Source organism: Danio rerio, chromosome 10 (genome assembly GCF_049306965.1).
Source record: "Danio rerio strain Tuebingen ecotype United States chromosome 10, GRCz12tu, whole genome shotgun sequence".
NCBI classification, from domain to species: domain Eukaryota; kingdom Metazoa; phylum Chordata; class Actinopteri; order Cypriniformes; family Danionidae; genus Danio; species Danio rerio.
In genome coordinates, this window is record NC_133185.1 from 6,796,765 (window position 1) to 6,822,500 (window position 25,736).

Below are 25,736 nucleotides of genomic sequence, written 5' to 3' on the forward strand. Positions count from 1 at the left end.
ATTATTGAGCATGTCTAGGGTAAGATGGAGGCATTGAAGATGACTCCAAAGAAGCTTGTTGAACTCAGGGAGTCCTGTAAGAACACTTTCTTTGCCATTCCAGATGACTTTATTAAGTAGTAATTGGAGTCATTGCAGAGATGTATGGATGCAGTCCTCTAAGCTCATGGGAGTCAGACACAATATTCATTCTGTTTCCACTGCAGCATGACTTTATATTCTATACTGGACATTATTTCTGTTCAATGACGAGACTTTTGTCTACATAAAGTCAGACCTTACTGTCCTAATTAAATAATTAAAAATCAAGGCATGATTATGTTATATTGGTAAAATAAGCATAATCTAGAGGCCTTTGTCTTTCATATAAGCCACTTCTGATACCAAATGATCAACTAGAAGTTATAATTTGTTGTTCCTAAAACTAGAGTAGGCCACAAGACTTTTGTCAGGAAGTGTATGTGATCCTGATATGGGGGTAAAAACCCATCTCTTCCTCTCATCATCAGCCATTGCAATGGTCAGACACAAATAAACAATGAGGAGTCCCAGTTGCTTTGTGCCCTCTAAATATCCAGTGACAGTGAAACCTCCCGCACCAGTGGAACAGCTGTCATCCAGCACAGGGTGAAGGTTGAGCTTTAAATTTAAAACGCTGCTAAGATCACCATTATATCTTAGACATGCCAGACGTTATACTGAATTTTCACACAAGCCAATTCAGCAAAGCACCTATATTTTTTGGTCATGGATTTCAGTGGCTTGTATGTCTACAGTGTCTGATGTCATCCATTAAGTGGACTCCTGTACAGTCTCTGCATGTTTAGTCAGACTGTGTTTTATCAGGACGATGAATGTAGTGCTAAAGCAGGAATAGACCCAGTTTCATCATCTTGTCTTCAACAGTGCAGCTGTCTGATGTGTAATGTGCACTGATGAAGACATGTGATAAGCGCAGTGCTGATGGGGCGCTGATCAGGCTCGCTGGAGGGTGTGCTGTTTTAAGAATCCAGCACATTAGCATAGGGGCCTTCTTTTTTCATTCATTCCAATGCATGTGCATATGTGTCAGCATAGACCAGGGATCATTAAACTTGTTCCTGGAGGGCTGGTGTCCTGCAGATTTTAGCTCCAACCCTAAGTATACACACCTGAACTAGCTAATCAAAGTCTTACTTGGTATACTTGAAATATCCAGGCAGGTGTGTTGAGGCAAGTTGAAGCTAAACCCTGCAGGGACACCAGGAAATAATTCATTTGTTGTTAATCAATACACATTTAAAATGATAGATCCTAACTAAGGAGACGTTTACATGACAACATCATTTTGGGGGCTGAAAACAAGCATACGTTTGAAAAAGTGTTTTAAAGTGGAAGTTTTTGAAAAGGCCGCTGTTGTCATGTCCTTGTAAACACCAGAAAAAGTCAGTCGTTGAGTGTGTGTTTAGGGGAGTGTGTATTAAAGCCAAACACAGTAGTGTTGTAGTTTTCTAACGCTTCATCAGGAAAGTGTGGATTTAAACCCTACAAAAGTGGACTCCAACCCTTTTTATTCCAGTCAATCAAATTTAAAAGTTGCCCCATTTTTATTCGGACCAGTCAGTCCTTGGCTAACTTTATAGTGCTTATGTGGACCAATCACAAGACTGTGCAGACAAAACATTCATTAATTTTTCATCAGCTTAATCTCTATTTCAGAGGTCACCACAAGCGGTGACCACCAATGGATGATGAATCACCAATCTCCACCAATCTCAATGAACCACCAACTATTCTGGCATATGTTTTAGGCAGTGGATGCCCTTCCAGCTGCAACCCAGTACTGGGAAACACCAATACACACTTATTCACACACACTTAGGGCGTACTAGGGCGTAGCACGCTTGTCCCCCCTTCTGTCTCCCAACGGCCCGCACTGACATCACATTCGGGCCTGAAGCCGCTTATGTCAGTTTAAGAAGTGCTCTTGCTCAGCACAGTGGAGATTTCTTTATGTCGTTATGTCGTTTAGGATGCAATATTTATATATTGGGATAGTCAAATATTTCGCCGAACAGATCAGCCACTTTTGACGCTCATAACCAATTATAAGGTCCTCGTGCTGCAGGAATAAGGAGGTTTGCTGAAGGTGCAGCTGGCATGCAGTGAGAGGTTTGCGTCTTAAATAATCTACGACTGTTTGCATTCATTAAACAGTAAGAATGATTAATAAACATATATGAAACAGTCCCTTAAAAGTCACGTCTCGTCTTCAGTTTCGGGCTCAGGCGCGCTTTGCACTCACATTACAAGCGTACCACGCCAAAGCCCAAGTGAACCGTGCCTGAGCCCGATTTAGAGCACTCACACTTTTTAAATGATCTGGGAAACGGGCCTGGGCACGGTTTGGATATCATAGTGTGAGTACGCCCTTATACACTATGGCCAATTTGGTTTAATTCACCTATTGTTCAAGTCTTTGGACTGTGGAGGAAAGCCACGCGAACACGGGGAGAACATGCAAATTCCACACAGAAACACCAACTGACCCAGCTGGCACTCGAACCAGCGACCACCTTGCTGTGAGGAAACAGTGCCACCCTCAGACAAAACATTGCAAAACGTTTTTGGACTGAAACGGTTGTGCTTCAAACTATTGATGTCCCTTAAATTAGTCCACTTACATTGAAGGATTGAATGAAAACGAGTGAGTGAGTGAATTTGGCCACTAATTGTTGTTTTGTTTTTCTCAGATTTTATACTTCTTGGTCAGACACGATGATGGTTATTTAACACTAAGCAAGCTGTCTTATTTGTGATGAAACAAAGTATTTCTGTCATGTATAAAAACATTAATTAAACAATTTATTGAGAAGCTTGCATCAAAAATATTCCACTGTGGAATCTGCCATCTTGTGTTTGGATGCGGAAATGTATTTGGCGCACATCTACATGCTGTAGAGCAGCGGCTCCCAAACTGGGGTGTGCAGTCTGACCACCAGGGGCGCGCGAGAGAATGGTTGTAATGGCGGAAAAAGTTATCTTTTAATATTTTTATGCATTTATCTTGGGTAAACTTCACGTGTCATATTTTTAAGAGAAAATAAATTCACTGACAGAGGGAAAAAAAATCACATTGCAAATTGTAATTTACAACCTATGCATATTTATTCATCTCGCGGTTTCACGTCTGTGTCACAATAGCCCCTCACTTTCACATTAGGCGATAAGTGATAGCACATTCGTAATTTTTTTTCACTTACTATATTCATCAAAATGGACACCTGGTTAAAAACTGGCACCTTAAAGAAGTGACAGTAGGGATGAACCATCTACATCTTCTATGGAGACATGCAGAGGCCTTGAATATATGGACTCTGAGAAAAACAAACGAGGTGAAAAGGCGCAGGCAGGAAGAGAGAAATCCAGCAGAGATGTACTGATGAAGAGAATTAGGCCTACAGTACGCTAGAGAGTGAGGAAAATGTCAAGAAACACAAATATAGCGACAGTCACATTGGTTTTTGGTTTACATGGATTGGAGATCCAGAAAATCCAAATCGGCAATGTGTAGTCTGTGATGAGGTTTTAGCTAATAGCAGTCTTAAGCCCTCAAGTATGGTGCGGCACTTACAAAACAAGACACAGCCACTTACAAGACATGCCTGTAAGTTTTTTACAAGGAAAATTGGAGGAACTGCAGAAGTAGAAGAAAAGAGGCACAAAGGAGCAGTAGCTTTCATCTGAAAAGTTGCACCATCGGTTTCCTGAGTACACTGCAGCATCCACCAAGAAGCTCCAGCGATAGAAAAACATGCCAGATGAACTTTTGTCTGTAGTTAATGACGCTGTGAAAATTCTGGCCATTAAATTTGCGTATTTTATTTCTATTTTAATCAAGTACACAGACAATTTGTGTATTTAGGTCTTGTAGTTGAAAATGTGGAGTTTAATGAGAGAAAGGGGGGCTTGACAGGTGTCAAATATTAGAAAGAAGAGCACAGCGAAAAGTCTGGGAACCACTGCTGTAGAGAATAAAAGAGAAGCAACTTTACCTGGACCCATTGTGCAAGCTGTCTCTTTAATTAATACCTTCTTTCATAGTTTGGCTTATATTTACATTGGTGCTGATTGGGTGGACATCTTCAACACACCCACCAAACGAGAGAAATTGTGTCTCAACCACTCAATTCAACCCAGACACCAAAATGTGTAAAATGAGCCTAAAAATGTGACTGGAGTGTTTTGTTGTGGTCAGTTTTTTGGCTGTTATATACTCCCCTCCTACTGCAGCATCCACTTCTGCTGATATCTCATGAGAAAAATCTCCTTGCAAACACACACACAATAAAAAACAGGACGTCTAGCGATGCATTTATGTATTGGAATTGTTCTGAGGCCTCGTAAACTAGGCGTTTTTTGCCACAGTGTTGAATATGTGATTGTGCTGCTAATAGAGCTGTGCAGAGATGTAAACGCCTCCTGTAGCAGCGGTGCGGAATCTCTTGGCTTTGCTGGTTTGTGTATAAAGTACAGGCCGGTCCTTCCTCTTACTGAGATAAATCACACTCCAGACAGCCGAACACACTCACCCCTAACTCAGCCATGTACAATGCCTCAAAAGGTATAAAAGGAAAAAAATATTCCTGGAACGTTTGCCAAGGAGCTCCAGAGATGTGCTTGGTTCCGGCTACTCTGTCCACGGCTGCTTTTCCTTATAAAGCCATCCCTAGTGTCCAGACACATCCAGAGTCTTCCATACAAACAGCAGATCTGTCTGCTGCGGGAGAAGTCTTCAAAATACTTGTTCAAAACTACTTCACATGGTTCTGATGAAAATATTATATGACTGTTGTTGAGAAACATCCACAATATTAAGAGTTTAATAAGAATCATTCGAAGAAAAAATACTCCTGGAATGCTCCATTCTTTAGGATTGTGTATTGTTTCAGCAGGATTGGCTTTGTTCGTTGTTGCTTATAATCTAAAATTCAATTATTTTCTTTTCGGCTTAGTCTCTTTATTAATCTGGGGTTGCCACAGCGGAATGAACCACCAACTTATCCAGCATATGTTTTACACAGCGGAGGCCCTTTCAGCTGCAACCCATCCCTGGGAAACATCCATACACACTCATACACTACGTACAATTTAGCCAACCCAATTCACCTGTACCGCATGTCTTTGGACTGTGGGAAAAACCGGAGCACCTGGAAGAAACCCACGCGAATGCAGGGAGAACATGCAAACTCCACACAGAAACACCCAGCCGAGGCTCGAACCAGTGATTTTCTTGCTGTGAGGCGACAGCACTACCTATTGCACAATTATCTATCGAAAATGGCATTTTCGGTTTTTATTTGAAAGAGATAAACAAGCAAAGATACTAGCTGAAAAAAGACTATCCTGTGCCGCACACAGGGCCGGTGCGTCCATAGAGGCGACCTAGGCGGCCGCCTAAGGCGGCAGTGTAGAGAGGGCGGCATCCGCGACACCTCCCTTAACACCCACGTCCTCAGTTAGGTCCGCGACACCTCCCTCACCACCCGCGTCCTCAGATATATTCGCGCATAGACGACAGAATAGAGAGGGCGGCGTCAGCGACACCTCCATCAGCACCTCAGCATCCTCAGTTATATCCGCGCATAGGGCGGCAGAATAGAGAGCGCAGTGTCCGCGACACCTCCCTTCCTCAGCACCCGCGCGTCCTCAGTTATATCCGCGCATAGGGCGGCAGAATTGAGGTCCGCGACACCCGCGCGTCCTCAGTTATATCCGTGCATAGAACGCTGGAAAAGAGGTCCGCAACACCTCACTTCATTTTCATAACCGGTCACTTTCGTTTTCACATTGGGGTTGAGGGCGGCATGATCGTCCTCTGCCTAGAGCGGCAGTTTAGCTTGCTCCGGCCCTGGCCGCACAGCCCAGCCCAGCTGTCTTCAGTGTGCTGGTTTCACACCAGCTGTAGTCACTGTACACTCCGAGAAGCCGCTTTCACACCAGGCAAGGAAAGTTCTGCACTATGAAACCCATTCATTTCAATGGCTTGTGCTGCACAAGTGCAGTTTGTTGCTTCGACTTGCTTGCACGCGCTTACTGTGTTCAACGTTCAAAATAGCTCCATGTTCCACACTGTGGATATTCAGCAATATGTACCCTTATCACAACAAATGTATTCATTTGGTAGATTCCTCCAAGACAGTGTTTTCTGAAGCCTCTTTTTCACTATGCGGAACAGTTCAGTATGGCTCTGCGCAGTTTGCATTTCCACTATAGTTTAGTAAAACTTAAAGTGGGTGGGATTATGGCTGCAGTTGCACCACCTCTACTGCTGTAACTTTATGAAAAACATTTTCATTCTGGGTCACCCTGTCCATCTTTTCCACTGACCACAATGCAACCACAAAGTGTATTTATATGTATTGATATAAAACATTATATGTGCCGCAACAATACAGCAGTGGCTGTTTAAATATAGCTGCTTTTGTGTCTTGTCACAAATCCAATTCTCTCTGACCAATCGGTGATCAGCAGCGTGTGGCTCACTTGGAACCTCATCTGAGGTTCCATTAAGTGAAGTTTTATAAACTCATTTCAAGAGGATCACGTGCCATGATTGAGCACAGCTGGTCTCACATCAACAATCATATGATTGACCAATCGGACGAATTCAAGCTTACATAAATAGCCCGTTTCCTTTACCTCTCTCATCTTCGCTTTGAAGAATCCCTCTAGTGACTAAACGGACTTATTACAGGACAGACTTTCGTTTTGGTTCTGACGATGTAATTTGTAGATGATCCCTGAAAATTGCATCCCCATCCATCAAAACCGTGCTTCTTCTGGCCTCGGGCTCAGTGAAAGCACTCAACGTCACTTGAATTCCCCCCCCAACCACTGATTAGCATAAGCGTTTACATTGAAAATGATATCGAAAATGAAAACTGAAATAAAAGGGTCAATAAAGGGAAAACTTACATTTACATTTGAATTGTGTCACTATTATACCGTGAACATTAAAAACAAGCTTTGTTAAAATTGTGTTCGCATTTTATTTTTCAGTTAGTTTTTTTTTATTTCAATATTGGCATTCCTCACACTGAAATGCCGTGAAAATGAAATGTTAAATCAGCAACTTCATTTTAATTATCGATTTTACAGGGATGATGTGTTGTCACAGTGAAAATAAAAATAAAATTATTTTATTTCATTTTCAGTTTTGGCAGATATTTTGCGAACAGTGTTTTATAATAAATTTGGTAACCAGTTTTTTATATTAATTTCCAGTTTATTTGATTTATTTAAAATTGGCAGGATTTACCTTCCATAAGTGTGAACTCTTGAAAGTACTAGGTTTGGAATGTTGTAATTGTACTAGCTGTATTGAATTTTACAACATATATATATATATATATATATATATATATATATATATATATATATATATATATATATATATATATATATATATATATACATTATATATATATATATATATAAATATATATATATATATATATATACATACATTATATATATATATATATATATACATTATATATATATATATATATATATATATATATATATATATATATATATAGGTATTTGGTTGTAACTTTATTTTAGACTGGTTTTGATGAGGCCAATCTTTAATAGATGAATATTATCCTCATTTTTACTCAAGAGCAGATAATGTCTATGGCTATTTTTAGTTTTGTTTGTTTTCATGACGTAAGAAATTTTCTGACATGTCCGTTTTTCCCCTCATTAGGCTGCTGGTAATGCTGTCAAGAGGGCGTCTGATAACCTGGTGAAGGCGGCACAGAAGGCTGCGTTTGAGGCTCAAGATGATCAGGCTGTGATGGTGAAGAGCAAGATGGTGGGCGGTATTGCTCAGGTAAAGAGAACGGCAGTCTTAACGCAAGAACAAGAACAGTTGTTGCAAGTGAACACACAAATTTTCTACATTTTAGGTGGTTCAAGCTCAACAATTGACGACTCAGAAATGCTGTATTTTAATGTCAGTTTCATACTGATGCATGTCAAGTGTCCTTTATATGATTGTTTTTACTTAATTAATTAATTGTAATTGTGCTTGTAGCAACAATAAGACTTTTAATTTATCATACTTGTAATTTTATCCACAAATAAAAGTAGCTCATTGCAAATACAAGCTAGAATATCATAAGTGAGGGGGCATTTTAATCCCAGACCTGCTGACTGATTTTAGTACCTCTTGTTCCTTTCATTTAGACTATTTATTCGCTTATTTCTTACTTTGCATTACTGCCTAAGTTACTGAGTTAAGGCACTGATATACTTTTTATAGTAATAATAATATGCAGTTTCACTATTGCTGATTTTATCAATGAAGGTTTTGCAGTGATATCGTTTATTAATGCAGACAGATCATGGCTTCAGTGCCAAACAAGTGGTTTAAATAATATTTTATTCTCCTTATTTCTTTCCATTTTATTTTAAATAATATAAATGTTTAACATTTTCGGTAAAGACGTCAAACTATGCCCACACATGCAAGCTAGACTATTCTATAACCGGTAAATAAATATAGTGAAATCAGCAAAACAGAGTCATCACGCTTCATTACCCAACCAACAACAGTGTTAGGGAAAACTTTTAATTTTACAATCTAATGTCATTTTTATTTTTTTTTATTTTTAATAGTAGCTGAATGTGTTACTTAGTTACATTTTAAGCCAGTAGAGGAGCAAAACAGAGAGTCTGTCTGCCTCAAAAAAAAGAAAAAAGAAATTTAGTTATTACCATGAAAAATTGGTTACATTTTGGCATGGATAACATGTAACTCAAAAGGCTATAAGTTTTATTAATATGTTGAAGGTAAAAATAAAGATTTATGTTCATCATAAGTGGGTTTTTTTCGCCATCATAAACTATAAGGTAACTAAGCCTACTCATCATTTTATTTATTTATTAGGCCTATTTTAATAACTTGTTTTCAGGTTACATTTTTATTTTTGGCCATGAACTTACAAGTCTAAATAAAATCGATACGCTTTAGTCGTTAAAATGGGCCTTCAGTATATTTTCAGGTGTTTAATTCTGCATGAGCAAATAGCAGTATATTGCATTTTTTTTTTAAGTTTATCATTCGACCTACCTGCAGCGCAAGTGAGATGCAAATCCACTTATATGCCATTTATAAGACTGTAAACTTGACTTGGCAGGCTGATCATCTTTAAACTTAAAAGACATTAAGTGTCCTAACTTGAGACTGCTGCTGCATAATGGGATGTTTCTTTTCACAACTGTTAAAGTGAGCTTTATCGATGTTAAAACGTAAGCAAACATTTAAAAGGTTCTACGTTTTGTCAGTTTTATAGGTTCATTTTAATAATGTAAAAAAAAATTCTGAGGGGTTCAATGCCCCCTCTGGCCCCCTTGTAGAGCCGGGCCTGGTTACAGAGCAATATGACGCCAACCAGATTTGTTCCTTTTCATACTAATGATATTCACAAGGATATATTATCGCATATTACCAATATCATTTTAGTAAAATGTAATGTAAAATTAAGACATGTATGACAAGCTCTGCCTTCTCCTGGACATGTACAAGAAGGACGTGTATCTCAAATGTACCCTAAGTAACCTATTTCCTCTAAGTAACAAATTCAGACAGCGCCCTCTAGTGGATTTGTCATCTGACACATGCAACAAAACGTACCCGGAGCAACGTATTTTACATATACTCATTCGTTCATTTTCTTTTCGGCTTAGCCCCTTTATTAATCTGAAGTCGCCATAGTGGAATGAACCACCAACTTATCTAGCATATGTTTCCAGCATCCAGCTGCAACCCATCACTGGGCAACACCTCTTCACTCATTCTCACACATATACACTATGGAAAATTTTTAGCTTACCCAATTCACCCACAATTCTTTGGACTTGTGGGGGAAACCGGAGCACCCGGAGGAAACCCACGCTAACGCAGGGAGAACATGCGAACTCCACACAGAAAAGCTCGAACCAGCGACCTTCTTGCTGTACAGTGACAGCACTACTTACTGCACCACCGCATTGCCACATATACAGATTAATACAGAATATTTATCCTGAGTTTTGGTGTTGTACTGTAGATATTGATATTACCGTGTGTGTTTCCTCAGATCATCGCTGCTCAGGAGGAGATGCTCAGGAAGGAGAAAGAGCTGGAAGAAGCCAGAAAGAAACTGGCAATGATCCGACAGCAGCAGTACAAGTTCCTGCCCTCAGAGCTGCGAGAGGACGGACAGGAGCAGTGAGCCGCTTCAGAGACTAATCCATCACATTCAAAGTCAATCACATGCAATGAGTATAAAGTGAACCATGTATCAGGATGTCTATTTTACAAGTGTTTTTGTTGATTTCTGTCCCTTTTATGAGCATCGCCATGCCAGCTTTGATGTATTTGGATAATACGCCACATCTATAAGTCCTTTTTAATTGCTTCTATCATATTTTTTTTCCAGTGCTAAGTAGATTAGATGAGCAGTGTGTGTTTTGAAGGCTCGTGATCATGGCGCTGGGGTCAAACAGTGTTCGTAATGTCCGCTAAGCTTTCAGAGAGAACATTTGAACTAACTTTTAAGTTCTTCTCCACGTCTATTTCTCCCTTTTATATATATATATTATTTTTTGTGGCTGATTTGGACCAGTGGTGCAATGATTAACTTTGCGTTGAAACAATTCATAGAGAAAACATATCATTTTTCTAAAGAACAGAATAATAAAGCTTTGAAATGTTACAGACGGTATCTCCTGTTAATGTTTTTGCAGCGTCGAGGATTGCATTTGTGATAACTTGTTGTTCTTTCTATCAAAAGTATATCTTTTATAAAACACAAAAGCCATATTTCCATATTTTGTTTGCTTTTATAATGTATTTTGTTGCAATTCACTGTTGATGTAATTGTCATCCAGATGTCGATGGACAATATTAGATGAAAAAAGGATTTGGTTCATTCAAAATGTGTGTGTTTATCAAAGATTCATCAGAGTAACTATAAAGAACTGTATTAAAGAAATGCTAAAGACTGTTATTAATGGATTCAATGCAGAGAGAGAGTGTTCTTCGCCATTACAGCCTTTCCTTTTGCATTCAGTATATTCTGAATCTTGCCTGCCTTTATATTTTATATTTGTGTATTTAACAGTTTCTCACCTAAACTAAGCAAACGCACTTATGTGTTTAACGAAAAACTCATAAATTCACTGTTTTGCAAAGACTTCTGATTGCAGTTGTGTGTGTGTGTGTGTGTTTTTTTCTTACACTGGTGACATCAAGATAATTAATAGGTCATTAATGGACAATGTATCATTTAGTACTTCATGCACACTCAAATATAAAGCAAAGTTATTATTCTCCTGGCCAAAGAAATTCATATTAAGGCTGTGGTCACACTGCACTTTTCTCCCCATAGACTCCTATTCATATGCACGCGAATGCGTCAGACCGGAAACGCAAGATTGTGCGTTAAGTTTCGCAGATCGATGCGTTGGATAGTTCAGGCTTGGTGAACTCTGACTTGCGAAATCGCATCACATGACTGCGTGAGACCAATCGAGGATCAAAACATGCCCTCTCTGGACAGAAATGTAAAATATGGAGCAATCCCTCGCTTTTTTTAATGTCTAATCATCTTGTTTAATCCCGCCCCTTTTCGCAGCGCGCACGACAGAATTTTGCAAGCACAAACACTAGTGTAACCGCAACTTTAGTCTAAAAATAAACGTATATGGCACCCAAATGCTGAATGGATGTGTTCAGTGTAGTGTTTGATGAAGTAGCAGTTTATGTGCACGTGAAACTATCATCAGAAAAGTAGTTCCATCGTTTATGATAATATTTCTCAAGGTAAGCATATAGAGGTGTAACAGAATGTCTGTAGGGTCATAACAAGTTGATAAAACAATGAGAAAATTGAGGCCTCTAAATGGTATTAAAGTCTTAATCGTGTTTTTATGAGGTCTTAAACTGTTCAAGCATTGTCCAAAGTGTTTGACTCCCAAAAAAAGCATAAATATCTTTATTTTCCTCTTAATATTAACAACGGCGTGCTCAATCCACATGTAAGGTCGAGGTGCATCCGTCCGGGTGATGTAAAGTAATGTGGGAAGGTGATGTGACACTCTCCACATGTAGTGAAACCATAAAGCGAAACCACGCCGCGACATGACAGTAGACCCATGCTGCTCATGTCATTCACCAGTTAGAAATGTAGTTAGTGGCTGGCCAGCAGCGTGCAGGAATCACACTTATTACTAAGCCACACTTACATGCTGTTTCAGAGCGAATATTCAGAGCAGCATGATAAACAGTGAAGGGAGGCTGTCAGTGTTCAAAAATGAACCAATGTGAATATAAAAGCAACTTCAGCTCAGTAAAGCAGGCTAGGCGGAATAGCGCTGTTTACTGATGTTTTGTTGTTAAACTAAATAAAATTCCACATTATCGATGCTGTAAAAGAACCTTATGAAACTGAAATAGTCACATCAATCTTTCACCGGGAGATTTCAGTGGCTGTACAACACTTCTGTGCATATAACCCATTCATAACAACACAATCTACATCAGCTTTGGGGGACGAAAATAGTTTTAAAACAGAACATCACCATTCTAACAGAAATACTTCAGCCATGGTGTCGTTCTTCCTCCAGCGTGCAAAAGTAACTCCAATATTGATTCAGCATTTGATTTTACTGCGACTGTGACTGTTCACACATATCCGCCATTAGCGTGTACACGCCTGCATGTGCGCCGTGCGTTCACGTGCACATGCTAATGGCAAATATGTGTGAACAGAGATTCACAGAAGCCCAAATCTACATTTGCTGACAGACAGTTTGGGCTACTTATCGGAATTATGAGAGATGTCAACCCGACAATATTTAATTGGATGAGCATTTTTTAGTTTTATGCCTTATCCAGGATATAAAATTACAAATAACCACATTTTGATCATTTACTTTAATCATTACTATACGACTGTGAAGAGACTTTCAACCAGCACAACAAAAAATGTTTCAATAACCTACTGCACCTTTCATTTAATCCATTTAAATCTTTGCTCCATCACCTCCTCCAACCTTCTTATTCCTTTTTTATACTTTTAACATTATTATTTTTCGTCATTTATTATTTTGCATTTACTATTATTTTTAATATTATTAGGTTTTTTATTTGTCATTCTGTTATTTATGCAGTTTTATAATTTTGTCTTTCACTATGTCTGCCATTTCGAGCATTTATGTACTTTTCACTCAATTAAAAAACAAAACGCCAATAACTACATATCTATAACTTACAATTGAAGACAAAATTATATAGTGGAGGAACTATGATGTCACCTTGTAGGCTAATCGGCTGCTAGGATAAAACTGGTTCCCTCGATAAAATCCCATAGGCTTTTCGAAGATTGCAAATAATAAGCTCTGTGTCCAAACACAGTTCATTACATTACATCATTGGATCTTAAATGCAAATGAAAGAACTGAAAAGCTAACATTAGGCTATAAACGGACTACAGTGCCTTCGGGGCGCTCGCCTGTGACGTCAGCACCACCCTGCTACAGACAACCTATCTAGCTTACTTTTAGAAATATGGTGCATGACAGAGTTAATCTCTCTGTTTATTATATTATAATCCACGCTAAATATTATAAACAAATAAATACGCAAATACACATAGTCCTACTTTTGGATAATTTTTTATGAGGGAAATTCATCTGTTTTGCTTTACGGTTGTGGTAAAAGTTTTAAAACTGTGTGTATAAATGTGCCTATATAGTATTATCATAAGACATATTTAAATAAGTGTATCGCTCGCGTGCACACAGCCTGCTTACCTTAGACGACATAAATGAGGCGTGAGGGACAAGTCTATCAAATGCCTGCAAGTTTCATCCTGGACACAGAACAACATTCGATATTCTTCTTTGTCATGAAGTACAGCGAAAAGCAGCCCACACACATCTACTATACATTAAGGAGGAGTGTAAATACTGCAGTTATGACAGAGATAAATGTGTTCAGATGAAGACAAAAAACAATGAAAAATCACTTGATACTGTTAAAATGACAGTTAATATGTGTGTATTTTTACACGTTTATTCACACAATTTCATCATTGAGAACAGGAAAGAGACAGGCTGCACTAGTAAGCAGTATCTCCATTATATTGTTTAATTAAAATAAATGATCAACAAATGAATCTGTCTCGACAGTCTTTACAAGTAAAGGAATTATCTACACAATATGAATTCCCAATTAGAAAAATACTACAAACTATAAAATACTATTCATGAAAATACTTAAATAAAAGACAAATCCAAATGTCCAACACAAGCGGGCTGCGCTCCGGACCAGTTCAGCTCGATGACGTATAATGTCTCTAACACCGCCTATAGTCCCGTTTAGCAACTTGATAGCAACCATCTACTAAAGAAGCGATTTAAAAAAATCAAGAGTGTGCTGTAGCTGATGTGTTTTATGTCGTAGAATAAAACGTGAAAGTATCTTGAGTTTGTGTTAGCCACGAACCTTATTTAAAGCGATTTAACGGAAATCCCATTGAAAAAACCCATTGACTTTGGGACGAGGGAACCAGAAGTGCTAAAATGCTAACTCGCTTCCGGGTTTTTGCATACAAATTGACGTCATAGTTCCTCCACTCTATTAGCCCTCCTGTGAATTTTTGCTTCTTTTTCAAATATTTCCCAAATGATGTTTAACAAAGTGAGAAAATGTTCACAGTATGTCAGATAATATTTTTTCTTCAGGAAGAAGTCCTATTTGTTTTATTTCAGCTAGAATAAAAACAGTTTTTAATTTTTTATGAACCATTTTAAGGTCAAAATTATTTGCCCCTTTAAGCTAAATGTTTTTTCGATTGTCTACAGAACTATTTGTTATACAATGATTGCCTAATTACCCTAACTTGCCTAATTAACATAGTTAAGCCTTTTAATGTCACCTTAAGCTGAATAATACCATCATGAAAAATATCTTGAACAATAATATTTTCTGTCATCATGGCAATCATAAAAGAAATGAGTTAATAAAACTATTATGTTTAGAAATGTGCTGAACAAATCTCTCCGTTAAACAGAAATTGGAGAAAAAATAAACAAGGGGCTTACAATTTAGGAGGGCTAATATTTCTGACTTCAACTGTATACAATTAAACAGACAAAACCACATGCCACCAAAAAACAATAAACGGTCCAGTCAGTGAATGTGTCTTCATCTAACACATTACTAAATGACCAGCAGCATCTTCTTAAGATTGCGAGAAAATAAATCAGTGTGTGTGAGAAGTAGAATTACGTCAGCAGTTGTTTTAACCGAAGCACTTTAAACAAGCCTGACCTCAGATCTTCTGAAGCAGAGCTGGAGAAAGAGGATCCGCACACAGCCTCCCAAACATGGACAAAAGCATAGGGTCAAACGCTGAGCCCACCGAGAGGACGAATCACAGCAAGGGGACGTCACTCACCCACAGACTTTACACAAGTTTCCAAAAAAGAGCAGAGAGTTGCTCTGGAGAGGATTCCAGCCGCCTCTCAGCTACGCTCAGCGTCGCCCGTCTGCCTCTGCTTCTCAACAAGCTCTCCTCTTTCTCTTCGGCTGCTAGCACAAACACAAGACCGCAAAAATGGAGGCCATCAAGAAGAAAATGCAGATGCTCAAACTGGACAAGGAGAACGCCATAGACCGCGCAGAGCAGGCTGAGATTGACAAGAAAGGTGCCGAGGACAAATGCAAACAGGTAAACTGACCGAGTCTGCCTGAAGGAGCAGCAGAGAAGATGTGTTACCCTAAATTAGGAAAATTGGAGTAAAAAGATTATAAAAATGGTCTAGTATTGTCAAAATGGAGCACAATCGCATGTCACATCCAAGTATGGTTGACAGTGATGAACATTTTTATGCACTGGCTTTTATAGAATCTTCAGGTCAATGCTGGCTATTAACAAACCCTAACCTTTCAGCTCAATAATCACGCAAACTGATAATTTTCTGCTTATTAATAATTATTAAGCTAGTTATTAAGTTTTTATTGACTAGGATTTAAGATGTAGAATAAGATTATTGAGAATATGGACTTTTTAAGTACTAATAAACAGCCCAAATCCTAATCATAGCAGATAGTCAACCACTTTTTAATAGGTTAGTCCACCCAAAATGTCATCATTTACTCAGCCCAAGTGTTTCTGTGAAACTTTTACAAGTTTCTTTTGTCTGTTGAACACAAATCTAATTGTAACCTAACCCTAACCCAATCTTTAATAACTAACTTTGCAGTTACAAGTCAACTATTAGTCATTGGAGTATTTAGTAAACTCTGAAAATACATGTAAACTTGTTTTACTTCTTTAGATCTGTCCTTAATCGAAATACTCAAATGACTTTTGGTTGACGTGTACTGTAAACGGTAAAAATAATCCATTGATAGGTTCTGTTTTTCGTGATTCACTGTTTTTTTTTTATTTATTAGGGTTCATACACATTTTTACTACTAGAACTTCATGACTTTTCCATGATTTTTCCAAAACTTTCAAGTCAATTTTTATGACATACTGTTTCATGCGATGTCTACATATGCGTGGTAAAAGAAAAACAATGCATGATCAAATTTATTACAGCATATTGTAAAACACGCAACAATCTATTTAGTTTCAGTTTATATTTATATCTATGAAAAATTGATTTTGATAATGCTAACGCCACACTAATATTGTGAGAGTATATGATTGGCCAAGGACAGAAAATAAGTAAATAACCAATATCTCTATACTTGAATATAAGTTTTCCAAGACTTTTCCAAAACTGTGTGGGTTTTTCTGTTTTAGAAAACTTTTCCAGGCCTGGAAAATTCCATGTCAAAATTCCATGACTGTATGAACCCTGATTTTTAGCTTATTAATTGCATTATGGAACATTGATCTCTGCTCTGTCGACTTTTGAGGTTGAAAAATTTAACTCTGTAGTTTAACAAATTGACTTTTCATAGTTTGAAACAATACATTATATAATAAATAATATACTGAAAAAATCTGTAAAGTCTGTAAAATAACAGAAAATGTATACTGCCAATTGATTACAAAGGTATTTGCGCCTTAGTTTACAACACCAAACCAGACAACTCATCATATCAAACAATTAAAACATGTCAATGAAAATTCACCTTTTCAAACTTTTTAATGTCTCATTCCACAAAAATATGAAAACTGTTCATTTTAGGGAGATTTTTTATAGTGTAATAAAGTTACTTAAGTAAACTATCTAACATGTCACATTAACTACAATTTACAGTGTGAAAAACCACACTGAACTGAACTGAACTGAACTACATCTCTGAAAACTGGACTGACTGTTTCAATTCACTAGAACTTCTATGTTAAGCTATTTTGACACAATCTACATTGTAAAAGCTCTATAAAAATAAAGATGAATTGAACGTCAGTCATTTAGAGTATTAGTAGACTAAAGCAGATCAGCTAATACTCCACATTTCTATGGTTTTCTAATGTCTTTCAAAGCTAAATTGAAAATATGAAACTAAAAAGGATGATTAATAGTCTAATTCATAGCTGGAACTAACTTCGTCCATGTCTTTCTTCAGAATACTGACGGATATTGCACTCAAAAAATGACTTTTGCTGCTTGGTCAAACTACTTATTTTAAATGAGTTGAAACAACCCAATTCTTAGTTATTTTTTGGGACAAATCAGTTGTTTTATGTTCAATCCACTCAGGGCCGGAGTGGGACTCCTTTCCAGCCCTGGAGATTCAAGCCAGACCGGCCCACCTCAATTCACGACTGACTATTAAAATAACGTCATTTCCAATTCAGTTTCTAATGAACTTCAAATGTTTTTGGTAAATATGAGAAAATTAAAGGGGAGCTAAATCTCCAACACTATTCTTTAAGACATCACAATGTCCTTTACTGCAATATCTGAATATATATTCTGTGCAAAATTCTTTATACACTGTAAAAATTGGAAACTTAAAGAAATTACTTTGTCTTGTTACAATTAAATGAATTAAGTCTGACAAACTTAATTTATAACAGTTTTCAGTAATTAATTAAGTTAGTTATTTAAAGTGTACCAGGTTTTAGTAATTCATGGCAACTATAAGTATTGTTCACTATCAATAATGAGCAATACTTGTATTTGCCATAAAGCATTAAAGAATTATTGTTATATTAACAATGGAAGGGAATTATTTGTACTGTAATAAAAGTACTTTTTACTATTATTATTGTATTTACAATATTATATTGAATGACTGTACTGTATGTACTGTTCCATTCTTGTTTTCTAAAATAAATTACTTAAACCTAAAACACCTAAAATAACTAACTTAATTTATTACTGAAAACTGTTATAAATTAAGTTTGTCCAACTCAATTCATTTAATTTATTACTGAAAACTGTTATAAATTAAGTTTGTCCAACTCAATTCATTTAATTGTAACAAGTCAAAGTAATTTGTTTAAGTTTTAATTTTTAGAGTGTAGATATCCAGTCGCTTGTAACAGTGGTCACACATAAAAAAGACACCTACATAAGTAATTCAAACAGTATATGTCTTAATACTGAAAATGAAAGAAAATAAATAAATTGGGTGAGATTCGAACCCATCGTAACACAACGTGCTGACCACTGGACCACAATGGCTTAATTCTATTCTCCTCTTTTTAGATTTCCAATCATCTGATTTTCATTGAGCAGGTGTAATATTCATCAATATTAACTATTCGAAGTTGCCGCTGTTTGGGGTCGAATGATGGTTACATCATCATTAACCTGCAGGCTGCATTCTGCTCACGGGGCTGTGAGAAAATAAATGAAAAGAGCGGAATTGCAGCAAAATAATAAATAAAAAGAGTAAGGCTTAGAGTCAAAGAAATCTATAAATCAAAAAAGTGTGACTGCTGAGAGTGCAAGCAGCTAGGGACACCGGCCCTCAGGGTCGAAAAACAGACTGGCCCACCGGGAATTCTCCCAGTCCTCCTGATTAGCCAATCCGGGCCTGAATCCACTTACATTTGTAAAAACACTTAAGCTATCTTAATGTATTTGTGTTGGCATAATAAGAAGGAATTGTGTGGAACCCAGCATTTTACAGTGAATGCTGGGTTCCACACAATCGATTGGTGTGGGGACAACATAAATAAATCAAGTTAACTTATTTGTTTTCATAAACTTAAGCTGATTGAACGTAAAACAATTAAGTTGTCCCAAAAAAAACTCAAGAACTGTGTTGTTTCAGCTCATTTTAAATTAGTAGTTTGACCAAACAGCAAGAGATATTTTTTGATATTTTTTGTGTGTATTCGTTGCCCTTCCTTATACAAGTCTTATATAAGACTTTCTAGTGTATATGAATGACCAGCAATCATCTGTTCAGTGGCATCAACTTCCCCCCAGAACTGATGATTAATCACAGCAGTTTATGATGTGCATCTCTAATGCGTGGAGCTATTTTAGTCTCGTTCCTTAGTCTGCATCAATCACAACTAACTGAAGTGATCAGTGCCCAATATAGAGGTGTAAATATGTTAGCAGGTATACTCGATTACAGCTGTTTGATTAAAGAGCCAAGCAAACGTTTTACAGCACAAATGGGCCTGTCACTTTCAAAAATGTCCGACAGCGAGGTATATTTTACTTTATAGAAATCTTGACTAACTTTGCAAATTCATGGCAACTTCCTGTTAGATTATTTAGTAAACCATCACTGCAAATAAATGTGAGCTTACTCTGTTAGACATAACCCGAACAAAAACTAATACTCTAATAACTTGTAGTTGACATGTAGTTGCAAAGTTACTCAGTAAACAAAATCTTTAAAGAAGACATGTCAGGTAACAGTCATTATTAGAGTATTAGTAGACTCTGCAAGAACCCGTCAGCTTATTCTACAACACCAAACAGTCTACCAATACTCTACTACTACCATTACACTACATGTAGTTTTAAAGATAGTCAGTCAACCAAGGGTTACACTTTATTTTAAGGTGGTATACTTACAGGGTAACTGTACTTACTATTTGACTATTTGGGGTTAGAATGTGTTATTTACATGTATTAAGATGCATAATCCATTGTAATTCCTATTGTGAGTTCATGGAATGTGTAACTAATGTATGTCACCTTAAATTAAAGTGTTACCCAACAGTTTTAAAGGTTATGTGCAACTTCGAGTCAACTACAGTCGTTAAAGAATAAGTAGACTGCAAGTACACGTCAGTTTATTCCTCTACACCTAACTCTAACCAATCTGCTAATACTCGACACTATTACTCCAATGACTTGCATATTTGATTTGTGTATAAATAGCAATGTCTTGTTATCGTATTGCTACTGTCAAGTTTTTAAATGTAACTACATCAACTAACAGTTATTATTAGAGTATTGGTAGACTTTGCAAGCACACGTCAGCTTATTTTACAACACCTAACTGTAACCAATCTGCTAATACTCTACACATTTACTCTACAGTATTACTCCAATGACTTGTATATATGTTTTGTGTATATATAATGACTTGCAGTCGCAATGTTACTGTCAAGTTTTTAAAAGTAGCATGTAACTACATCAACTACCAGTCATTATTTGAGTATTAGTACACTCTGCACGTACACGTCAGCTTATTCTACAACACCTTACAATCTCTACTCCTGCTAATAGATTACATGTAGTTTTAAAGTTAGTCAGTCAAGCAAGGGTTACGCTTTATTTTAAGGTGTCATACTTACAGTGTAACAGTACTTACTATTTGGTTAGAGCTGAATGTATTATTTACATGTAATAAAATGCATAATCCATTGTAATTCCTATTGTGAGTGCGTGAAACATGTGTAAGTACTTTTTGTCACCTTAAATTAAAGTGTTACCCAACAGTTTTAATGGTTACGTGTAACTTCGAGTCAACTACAGTCGTTATGAAAGTAAAAGTAGACTGCAAGTACACGTCAGCTTTTTCTACTACACCTAACTCTTTTACCTAACCTAAGCTTTTACTCCAATGACTTGTATAATTGATTTGTGTATATATAATAATGTCTTGTTATCATATTGTTACTGTCAAGTTTTTAAACGTAACTACTTCAACTACCAGTTATTATTAGAGTATTGGTAGACTTTGCAAGTACACGTCAGCTTGGCACCTAACTCTAATCAATCTGCTAATACTCTACACTATTACTCCAATGACCTATATGTTTTTTATATATATAATGACTTGCAGTCGCAATGTTACTGTCAAGTTTTTAAGGCCGTACTCACACTATGTACAGTTGCCTCGAACCGGGCCAAAGCACGCTTGTCCCCCCTCCTGTCTCCCCCGACGGCCCGCACTCACACCACAATCGGGCCTGGGCACGCTTACGTCATCGCTGCTGTGCTGTTCAGTGAGACGCGCTGTCACTCAGCAGCACAGTGGAGATTTCTCTTGTTTTATCGTTTCAGTCGTTTTTTATGCAGTGACATGCAGTCAAATATTTCACCAAACAGTCCTTAGGGATGCAGTGACACGCAGTCAGATATTTCGCCAAACAGATCTGCCACTTTTGGCGCTCATAATCATAATGCTCTGGTCCTGCGGGAATGAGGAGGTCTGCTGAAGGCGCGCAGCTGTCGTGCAGTGAGGGGTTTGCGTCTTTAATAAACTACGGCAGTTTGTGTTCACTGAACAGTAAGAATGATTAATAAATCCATATGAAACTGTCCCTTAAAAGTCACGTCTCGCTTTCAGTTTCGGGCTTTTTGCATTCACACTACAAACGTACCGCGCCAAAGCCCAGGTGAACCGCGCTCAGGCCCACCTCTTTCAACTGGGCCAGGGCCGGCCAAGTGAACCGTGCTTGAGCCTGATTCAGCGCACTCACACTTCTCAAACGATCCGGGTAACGGGCCTGGGCACGGTATGGATGGCATAGTGTGAGTAGGCCCTAAAAGAAACATGCAACTACGTCAACTACTAATCATTATTTGAGTACCAATACTCTACTAATACACTACATGTAGTTTTAAAGTCAGTTACCAAGGGTTACACTTTATTTTAAGGTGTTATACATACAGTGTAACTGTACTTACTATGTGGTTGGGGTTAGAATGTATTATTTACATGTATATATGTTTTTGTGTATATAATGACTTGCAGTTGCAACGTTACCATCAAGTTTTTAAAAGTAACATGTAACTTTGTCAACTACCAGTCATTATTTGAGTATTAGTAGAATCCAATACTCTATTACCTTTAATACATGCATGTAGTTTTAAAGTTAGTCAGTCAACAAAGGGTTATACTCTATTTTAAGGTGAAGTAGTTACAGTGAAACTATTATTTTAACTTCTGGATAATATGAATCATTTACATGTAATTACTGCTTGGTTGGGGTTAAAATGTGTTAGTTACATGCAATAACATGCATAATTCCTTGTAAATACAATTGTGAGTGCATGAAACATATGTCACCTTAAACTAAAGTGGGTTTCAGTTTTAAATGTCTACAACACCTAACCAATCTGTCTGTTAACACTCTACACCAGGGGTAAAACTTGTTCCTGGAGGGCTGGTGTCCTGCAGATTTAACCTCCAACCCAAATCAAACACACCTGAACAAGCTAATCAAGGTCTTACTAGGTATACTTAAAACATCCAGACAGGTGTGTTGAGGCAAGTTGGAGCTAAACCCTGCAGGGACAACGGCCCTCCAGGACTGAAATTGGTGATCCCTGCTCTACACTATTACTCCAATGACAATGGCTTGTATATTTGATTTGTGTCCAGTATATATAATAACTTGTAGTTGCAACATTACTGTCAAGTTTTTAAATGTAACTACACCAACAACCAGTCATTATTAGAGTATTAGTAAACTGCAAGTCAGCTTATTCTACGACACCTAACCTTGACCAGTCATTATTAGAGAATTAGTACTCTACCAATCTACAAATACTCTACTACTGCTAATAAATGACATGTAGTTTCAAAGTTACTTAGTCAATAAATGTTTTAAAGGTAACATGTAACTAGAATAATGGTAGACAGCAAGTACATGTCCGCTTATTGTAGTACACCGAACCCTAACCAATCTGTCAGCAATTAATCTACTGTCACTACTACTGTAAATGTATTTTCAGTTACTTACTGTCAACTATGAAACTACCCCAACTAGCAGTCATCATTAGAGTATTAGTAGACTCTGCAAGTACGTCAGCATATTCTACATCACCTAATAGTCTACCAATACTCTACTACACTACATGTCGTTTTCAAAGTTACTCAGCCAATACAATTTTTAAAGGGTACATGTAACTACAAGTCATTAGAGTAATAGTACAGTTCAAGTACATCTTATTCTAGCACACCTGACCAATCTATCTGCTAATGCTCTACTATTACTACTACTGTGGATGTATTTTAGTTACTTACAGTCAACTTTGAAACTATGTCAACTAACAGTAAATGTTAGAGTATTAGTGCACATCAGTGATTGAGTACTGAAAAATCATACTCATGTAAAAGTACTATTACTTGCCTAAAAATGTAGTGCGAGTTAAAGTATCTGTTGTGAATACTACTCAAAGTATGAGTAAAAAGTAGACTATTCAAAAGTACTCAAGAGTAGTGAGTACTACTCGGTAAAAAGCTGATGCATTTACATGTAATTTGTAAATGTGTGTAAACGTAACATTCTGTAGTGCATTAAGTTACTGCCCAGCAGGCACACAATGTCATAAGACGTTAGTATGTTAGATTTAGGTTGTGACGTCAGCTGATCAAAATTCAATGTTTAGCCAACAACTAATGACAACGTTATTAATGACGTCCAATAACGACAACAAATGACGTTAATATTTTATTGATTTTAGGTTGTTAGAAAGTGACCAAAATCCAATGTCGAGCCAACATCTTAAACCATTGTCATATTGACGTCAAATACTGACATTTATTCATCAGGTATGGCAAACAAAGCCCTACATCTGATAGGTGTCATAGTGGTAACGTCCACACAACGTCAAGCTCTAACATCATTAGACGTTAATATTAGGTTGATTTTAAGTTGGATGTTGGACACTGATGTCAGCCTGACCTGGGTTTTGATGTCAACCTCATTTCATTTCCAAGCAAAATGCAATGTCCCCATGACGTTGGGGTACAACATCAATCTGACATCATGTTGACGTCCTGTGCCTGCTGGGTGTTAAAGGCCATTTTGATCATCATACATCTGTCATCTCCTCATCAGTGACATGCATCTAAACAGTCTTTGGGTCAAGGCGTGTAAAGATTTTGGACATTTTCTTGGACACTTTTAATGCTTCCAAACAATTTGGTGCAATTACAAATCGCCCATGTCTTGAGGTAGTTCATAATGATGCGATTTACCTTCTAGGTGCAATTTGAATGGACAGAAATCACAGAACTGAATTTTCTAATCCCTATAGACAAGAGAAAATAAAGTATTGACAGCAGGTTGAAGGATAGTAGTGGAGTAAACGTACAGATACAGCACTGAAATCTACTCAAGGGAAAGTAAAAGTACACATTTATAAAACTACTTAGTAAATTAAAATTACTACTTAATTACAGTAGTTTGAATATTTGTAATTTGTTACTTCACACCACTGGTACAAATCAGCTTATTCTACAACACTTAACAATCTGCTAATACTACAACTAATATACATGGTTTCAAAGTTACTCTGTCAACTTTAACTTTTAAAGGTTAAACTACATGTCAACTGGCAGTCGACAGAGCATCAGTAGACATGTTGGTATTTTTATCAGCTGAGAAGTTGTGAAGAGCTTATTAAGTATGTGAAGGAGTCACATTGGGACAGGAATGAGTTAAGAAGTCCACTTGTTTATAGTGCACCCAAAATATAGATGGCAGCATTCTCTACGGTTTATTTAATCGACCAAACTCACCATGTGTGAACTCACTCTAGGAGTCCTCCATAATGGAGGAGCAACTGGCTTTCCCTTGGGTAAACTGATTTTGTCGGCGCACATGAAATCTGTGACTTTAAGTGATCTTAGGATATCTCACTGTTTTGGAACCAGATTAGTGAGTTTATAATTGATTTAATTATGTTTTCGGTTGAACAAAGACTGAGCCTTTGTTCTGGTGGCACAACTCCATCTATTCTGGTCTCAAGGCCTTTGTTACTGCATCCCTGTTGTCCGGCACACATGCCGTTCTTTTTCTGTCCCGCTCCACCTTCACTGAATTGTTCAGTATAATAGGATCAAGGCTTTGTACCATCTGGAGCCACCGGGCCACGTTTGACGCCAATGCTTCCCATAACTGGCCTGTCCCAATCCGTCAAACATAAAGAGAAGGCATCTGCCGGAGTTTTAAAGCTGCTCACTTGTTCTGTCATTCACCCTAGTTATTTTACACATCTCAATTTATGAGCTGACCAAAACGCCATCTACCTTTAAAGCTTGGGTCTATTTTTACAGCCAGCATTTTGCTCTGTGTGCGCTTCCATATGCAGAAGTCGACTGTCTCTCTGGCACAAAGTGTGCAATAAATAGAGGCTGCTTTATGACACGGAGCTATGTGGGATGTTACGGTTAATGGGTTGTGGCTTACTTGACGTCTGCTAAGGGTTGGAGACTAGCAGCAGCTGCGGGATAAAGCATAGTCTTGCTTTTTATAATTGTCTGCTCATTCCCTCCCCTGCTCGACATTCTCAAACAGCCC

The 25,736-nt window shown here is 37.4% G+C and overlaps 2 protein-coding genes and 1 long non-coding RNA gene across 5 annotated transcripts in view; 2 read left to right on the forward strand and 1 right to left on the reverse strand.

Moving 5' to 3' along the window:
• Positions 1 to 11,228, forward strand: part of tln1 (talin 1) — a 207,001-nt gene extending 195,773 nt beyond the window's left edge. For 2 of the 3 annotated variants that reach the window (XM_005155499.6, XM_005155500.6), the window contains 2 exons: positions 7,754 to 7,879; positions 10,131 to 11,228. In XM_005155499.6, coding sequence (XP_005155556.2) covers positions 7,754 to 7,879; positions 10,131 to 10,265 — 261 coding nt within the window. In that variant the 3' untranslated portion in view covers positions 10,266 to 11,228. 3 annotated transcript variants of the gene reach the window in all.
• Positions 1 to 25,736, reverse strand: part of LOC141376292 (uncharacterized) — a 55,500-nt gene that overhangs the window by 18,066 nt on the left and 11,698 nt on the right. The window contains exon 3 of the long non-coding RNA XR_012386091.1: positions 13,849 to 13,907. This is a non-coding gene — a long non-coding RNA (uncharacterized lncRNA). The remainder of the gene's footprint in view (positions 1 to 13,848; positions 13,908 to 25,736) is intronic.
• The window catches only part of tpm2 (tropomyosin 2 (beta)), a 42,933-nt gene continuing 32,732 nt past the window's right edge, over positions 15,536 to 25,736 (forward strand). Inside the window, 1 exon segment of the mRNA NM_001002119.1 lies at positions 15,536 to 15,770. Within this exon segment, the coding sequence (NP_001002119.1) occupies positions 15,657 to 15,770 (114 nt within the window). The 5' untranslated portion in view covers positions 15,536 to 15,656.